This window comes from Melanaphis sacchari, unplaced genomic scaffold (assembly GCF_002803265.2).
Source record: "Melanaphis sacchari strain LSU unplaced genomic scaffold, SCAv2.0 Contig2132_pilon_pilon, whole genome shotgun sequence".
NCBI lineage: Eukaryota > Metazoa > Arthropoda > Insecta > Hemiptera > Aphididae > Melanaphis > Melanaphis sacchari.
Genome location: NW_020271060.1, coordinates 1 through 6,297, shown reverse-complemented (window position 1 = coordinate 6,297; position 6,297 = coordinate 1). Strand labels below are relative to the sequence as shown.

Here is a 6,297-nt window from a genome sequence, read left to right as displayed (position 1 = left end):
CAGACACCGTTTTAGAATATTGATTCAGTATAAAATCAAATATTATTTTGTTAAACTAATACAAACTTGTGAAAAATTTAATGTTTGATAAAAAGTTATTATAGGTGGATAGGCGTATTCCACCATGCAGGCTTATAATTGGAATTTTATTGGGTATAAATAAAATAAAAATAATATTACATTTTAAATTAATTGAATAGATGTATAATAATACGTTTATTTTATGCAATTATGTTATGCAGCATAGGTATAAAAAAAATTCAGACCCCTGTGCCGGAAAGAGTAAGGGTATGACGGACTATAATAAAACACAACGGAATGCCGAAGAAGCGATCGCTCGCGACGGTGTAAAGTATTTACGGAATCGCGTAAACGTATTGCAATCGTATTTCGGTAAAACGTTCGACACTGTATACGTGTACATGGACGGTAAGCGTGTGCAAAACAAAGAAAAACGAAACCAAGAATTCGACGTGGACGTGAGTTTGATCCGAGACACGTTTAAAGAGGCTTGCGAACGCGAAGGCTACCGAGTGATCCAGTTGACGGCCGGTGAAGGTGAACTACAAATGTATTTACAACGGGACAAATCGACAAATCTCAACGTTTTTTTCACAAAAGACAGCGACATGTTGTCGATATTATATGGACATGCGCCCATTGTTACCGGTAAAGCATCAGTTGTAAAACGAGCGTACCCCGTAGCGGACGCTTATACAAACGTGATCGATCAAAACGACGATTACGATAAATGCGTAGAAGTGTACGATTCGTGTGCCTGGATCGAATGCGAGAGCAATAACAAACCGATGCGTATATACGGATTTGACGACACTGTGAATCGCTTAAAATTTTCCAAATTAGTGTTTCGTACGTTCTGCGCCATGTGCGGTACCGATTTTACGGATCCTCTGTTGACGCCCAGTATGATTACCGGTTTTTTTACGTGCATAAGACCCGATGAATTGGCTATGGTGAACGGCTATGAAATGGATCTATTAGATTGTACCATAGCAGGTGTCGGCGACAACGACGGCGAGGGCTTGGATAAAACCGTTTGGATAAATCGTATTTTTGAAATCGTTACATTGGTATTGCTTTCCGGATTTCGGAATAAAGGCAACGTGAAACAAATGAAAAAACCGTACGAAACTGGAAAATTGCGAGATTTTAAATGTTTAAAAACCGAGTTGTATGGTATTGTTCGTGCGTATTACGTTTATATTTCTTTGGGCGTCATGTTGCCGGTCGAAATACCGAGATTGAAAAACGTAGCGCACAATTACATAAAAACCATAGTGCACGTGTGCCGAGACGGACCTCTGGCAAATTACCAAAAACCTACGACCGCTCTGGCCCTGTACAATTGGTCTATAGCTGTTACGTTGGACGATTGTCTGAAAAATTGTATAGACTACGAAAATCGTTTTGCGTTGGCGCCGCCTGGTGGATTGGAAAAAATCAAACGTAAATTGTCGTTTACCGACGACAAGGAGTCAGTGTCGAAAAAACACAATATTATGAATTTAGATTATCGAGTCAATTTAAAAAAATATCTAAAACTGAACGGTTCCGTAATTACAGTGTGTTGTTAACATATATATATATATCATATTGCATAGTAAATTATAATATTTTTTTATTATATACAGACGCGTGACCGGGATTCATTATTGGATGCAAAACCTATTCATTTTATGGATAACGAGTGTCGGAGCATGGTTGTATCAGCGACACGCGACGACTGCGGTGTCAAACACGGGGCACGCGATCATAAAATTTGTACTAGTTACGATGACGACGACGACGATGATTTTGTATTTTTTTAAATAAACCGTTTGTGTGTGTATGTTAATCTACAAATTGTAATCCTTTTACGTCTCCTAGCATCACGTCTTTAAAATCAAAATCCTTGTAATACGGATGTTCTATTGGCACCGAATCGAGTTTACTGTAGACTACGGTAACGCTTGCCATACGACTCCCGTTTCTGGTAAATTGATCCGGTGGACAAGGCATATACCGCCCTACGTCCTCTATTGAAGAATTGACGTTGAAACACCGATACGGTATTTTTACGCTCGTTTGATTTGGTAATAGAGTCAACCTCTCGTACGTTTTATCCGAACACCTCGTCGATCTATCATCGGGATTGATATTGCGCACGCGGGTCACGTTGTAATCACCGCAATCGCAATACATGGTTCCTTTTTCTGTGTCGACGACCGTTCGGATCGAAGGGTGCGCTCCGTAAATGTATTCCGAACAATAATTGCGCATCGGATGGAATCGATCGTACGGGTTCTCTATAAAATTGTTTTCGTTCGAATCTTTGCCCATGTACTGGCATCTAAACCTGTATTCGTCGGTATTCAGTAACTCGTCGTCGGTGTCGATTTCTACGGTCTCCGCGTTCACTCGTACGTTGTTTCGGTAATCCCATAAAACGTTTAACGGATCGTTAATGACGGAATCGTTGCACGCTATCACTTCGTTTCCCGTAACACCGCCAAATAACCGAGGGTATTTAGAACGGCACGTCACCGAATTGACGGTCATCAGAACGGACGTGGTCTTTACATTGCATTCGGGCCGTCGTCCGATAGAACAATACGCGCCAGATTCCAGTTTAGCGTTTTCGAAATACACCGTACTATCGTCGGTGATCGTCAACACGTGCGCTGTATCGTTGTCGCACATTCTACGACAGTCGTTGTCGGTTCCGGACATTCCGTAAAATATCGGTTTTTTTCCACACCGATTAGCGAAATTCACAGCCGCGTTCGTAGTGATTACATTTAATGCCGGTATGTTATTTATGCCCGAACCGTTTAGCAGACTGACCGTTCCATCGTTTTCCAGTAGACGTTTTGCGTTTTCCTCTATCGATTGCTCTACACCGGAGTCGAATCTCAAGTACAACAATACAAACGAAATCAAAATCAAAATTACAATTAAAAATATACGTAAAATCATTTTAAAATAGTATAGAACACCATCACCGCACACCATGGACGATGCGTTTGCCAGAGCCGCTTTGTACGCCGCTTGCGAAAAGTCGCCTATATTAAAACAAATTAAAATAGATAATTTACAAGTATCGGAATTACGTGAATTGGTAAACATCAACAGTTCGTTCCAAACTCGATATTTACCGATACTGATATCGAAATTTATCGCAAAAAACGTTTTACAGTTGGGCGTCAACACGTTTAAAACAAAATATCCGAGTATATGTGCGTACATCAAACCGGAAAACCTCAAAATCACCGTCGAAAGTGACGAAATCGCTTGTTTGGAATCGTCTTCCGGTTCGGGTGGTTTTAAAAAACATAATATAATATTTACGGTAGCGAAAAACATAATCACCGGTGCTATGGGATTGTCGTTGGACAGTTTGGAAAAAATATTAAACGACGTAGGTGCACACGGTAGTGGCCGATACCACGACCAGTGGTTCGGAGTTCCGTGAAAAAATCAAAATACCGGAAACCGTGAATCAAACACAAAAAAAAATCCCATCGGTAAACTCAATCGATTCGCCCAAACGGTTTTCCGATTCATTTTCACGCACTTTTGTAGAAAAAACACAACGCGCTGCAAACAAAACCGACGAATCGTTAATAATCCCACAATCAACGGTCGCATCGTCCGTATCACGGGCATCGGCGAAATCTCCGTGCGCGAAACGAAAAATCACAGACACTGATCGTTCGAACATAAACGATAAACGTTATAAACACTACGATGCGACCACTGATCGTGTTCACGAATTTGTAGAAAATACAATCAATTACACGAACGTCGATCGGATAGACGACGATGATTGCGACAACGGTAATAATAACAATAACGATGACAATCTTTCAGTTTTGAGTATAAGTCCGTCTCATTCGGCATCGCAATGCCATCCTATAGATCCATTAAATTACGACACTACGGCGGCGAAACTCGCAGACGATGGTGATATAATAACGATCGGTAATGACGCCGGTGATGATGACGACGACGACGATTTTTTTCTAGATGATTCCAACAATGTCGATACGGTGGAAAACGATAAATCCATCTTCGGCGGTAGTAGTGCTGATGAAATCATGAGCAATAGTTCTGTCGAACTCGTACTCGGTGGTCTAAAACCAGGCGCGAACGTAGATAAATTTATAAACTCTACAGAATTGTTTTTGTTCAGAATGGACGACAATAACAACGATTCGTTTGATTTCGATTAAATAGACGAAATCCAATGGCGGATCATCAGTAGTAGTTCGTACGTCGAATGCTATGGACAACGTACAAGTCGTTCCGGATTTTATAGTACATTCGCAACAAGCTAATGCGTATTTAACGTATTATTTGAGTTTTTTGTCTCATATACACGACGAACAACGATTGTTGAAAGACCCCAAAGACTCTAGATTCGTGTTTGTGGACGACGTACACGTGATATTGCATTATGGAACAGTCACGTCTATCGAATACAAAATCAACTATGGCCGACGATATCGATTGCCTCGCATCGTGCATAATAGAAACTTATAATCGTGATATTACTATACGTCCACAAGCCAGAGCTTTGGCCGGTTACATGTTGGGATGCAAATTCATGAGTCTGTCGGAATGTCTAGAATTGTTTAATAAAAATCGAAAGAAATCGCGAGACGTTATCGATAAACTATTGTCTTGCGAATCGGCTTTTATGGACATAGAACCCCGATCGTTGGGCATAGATCTGGTATCGTATACGACAGCCGAAATAATACAACAGTCTTTGGACGTGAAGCATTTTCAAAAGGAGAAAAAGCACAAATGTACGGGTCGGAAAATACCGAAAATAAAACCAAACATATTGTTCAACGATCACGAATACATATGGTTGAGATGGTATGTAATATTATTTTTGTATATTAACAATGTTTTAAAATGGAAGTGTGTGTGTGTGTTTTTAGGTTTTATAAATCTCAAGCCGAGGACGACGCTGTGACCGAATCTTTTTTCATTGTGGAATATCAACGGTTTGCAAATATATTGAAAATAAAAGAAACCGAATCTGTGTACGCGTATAAAATAATAGCTTTTGATAAACGTACCGTGAACGCGACGAATCGTGCTTATAAATTCTGTTTGACGCGAGACGTCGAATCGGACGTAGACGATTTTTACGAATCCGAGAACTCGTACACGTTTATTAAAACCGACGAAGGTCGGTTTGTGTGTACTAAAAATCGAGCCACTATGGACAATTTAAATTTTGAAAAAAGTAACGATATAAATTTTTTGGTAATACTATATCACGAAGTAGTAGTGTTCGAAATAGCTTCAAACGTGTACGAGTCTTATGTTTATAAAACGACTAAACGCAGTAATTCGTTAAAACAAGAAGCTTTGTTAGATTATTACGATTCAAAGTCTAAATGCAGTCTGATATTTTCGTCCGAATTGGCTTTTTTCAAATATAACGTATTGTTGTTTATCAGTAATTTTATAAAATTTATGTACTGCTATGCGACTAATCAAAATACGTTCGATCCTAAAACTTATAACGATTTTAAAATTTTAAACATTTACATTTGTGAGGCTTGTCTGTTCATCGACAGCACCAATTTATCGAACATGTCTTCGAAAACACACGGACCGCTGATCGCGTACACCAGTGAACGGCCAAAAACCCTGTTGAACAAGATGCAAAACGAAATATTCGTGAACGAGGGATCGAGAGCCATGCAATCCATGAATCTAGCTTCAGATATCGGAGTGCGGTCGAACATGATCGAAATAAGCGCGATGTTACATTCGGACGTTTACAAAAAAAACAAACGTGATTTATTTTTCGATACTACCGATATATTGTAATTTTATATAATTAAATAAAACCTATGGTATTTATGTCAAATCGAGTTTTTTTGTTATTTGACATTATAAGTATATAATACATACATAATAATTATATATACATACGTAGTACGGTTCGCGAAAAAAAGCATTCGTTTAAACATATTATTATTTTATAGAGTGGGGTCAGAGATAATGCGCGCGAACGCGTATAAATACAGGTGCGGCCTCGCGCGCGCGACAGACTCTGTCCAGTAGTATAGTGGTCGAGGACGGTGTCGTCCGTCTCCCAGGGAACAGGGTGACGGCGTCTACCGAGGTATATATATACGTATAAGGATAGGGCGCGGGACGGGACGGAGAATAATAGTAATAGTGATTTTCTGAAAAAAGTTTTTTTTCCGCGCGGCGTCGTCGTCAATGGTAATAATAATAGTAATAGTAATTTTTATAAAAAGTTTTTTT

The 6,297-nt window shown here is 39.5% G+C and overlaps 3 protein-coding genes across 3 annotated transcripts; 2 read left to right on the top strand and 1 right to left on the bottom strand.

Annotated features, from left to right (window-relative positions):
- Positions 1-399: 399 nt before the first annotated feature.
- Positions 400-1,829, top strand: LOC112593917. The gene is made up of 2 exons (XM_025338512.1): positions 400-1,583; positions 1,653-1,829. Exons 1-2 carry the CDS (start codon positions 423-425, stop codon positions 1,827-1,829), a joined length of 1,338 nt encoding a protein of 445 aa, XP_025194297.1. The 5' UTR covers positions 400-422.
- Positions 1,830-1,851: 22 nt separating this feature from the next.
- Positions 1,852-2,730, bottom strand: LOC112593915. The gene has a single exon (XM_025338509.1). It carries the CDS (start codon positions 2,728-2,730, stop codon positions 1,852-1,854), a length of 879 nt encoding a protein of 292 aa, XP_025194294.1.
- A 1,552-nt stretch (positions 2,731-4,282) lies between these two features.
- LOC112593916 lies at positions 4,283-5,853 on the top strand. The gene is made up of 2 exons (XM_025338510.1): positions 4,283-4,884; positions 4,950-5,853. The coding sequence occupies exons 1-2, from the start codon at positions 4,457-4,459 to the stop codon at positions 5,851-5,853; spliced, it is 1,332 nt and encodes a 443-aa protein (XP_025194295.1). The 5' UTR covers positions 4,283-4,456.
- The last annotated feature ends 444 nt before the right edge of the window (positions 5,854-6,297 follow it).

Excerpts from the sequence above, each read along its gene's own strand:
- LOC112593917 (XM_025338512.1), top strand. The coding sequence starts at position 423 with ATGGACGGTAAGCGTGTGCAAAACAAAGAAAAACGAAACCAAGAATTC. Across the intron at positions 1,584-1,652 it reads TGAACGGTTCCGTAATTACA|ACGCGTGACCGGGATTCATT; the intron begins GTGTGTTGTTAA and ends TATTATATACAG.
- LOC112593915 (XM_025338509.1), bottom strand. The coding sequence starts at position 2,730 with ATGTCCGGAACCGACAACGACTGTCGTAGAATGTGCGACAACGATACA.
- LOC112593916 (XM_025338510.1), top strand. The coding sequence starts at position 4,457 with ATGGAACAGTCACGTCTATCGAATACAAAATCAACTATGGCCGACGAT. Across the intron at positions 4,885-4,949 it reads GAATACATATGGTTGAGATG|GTTTTATAAATCTCAAGCCG; the intron begins GTATGTAATATT and ends GTGTGTTTTTAG.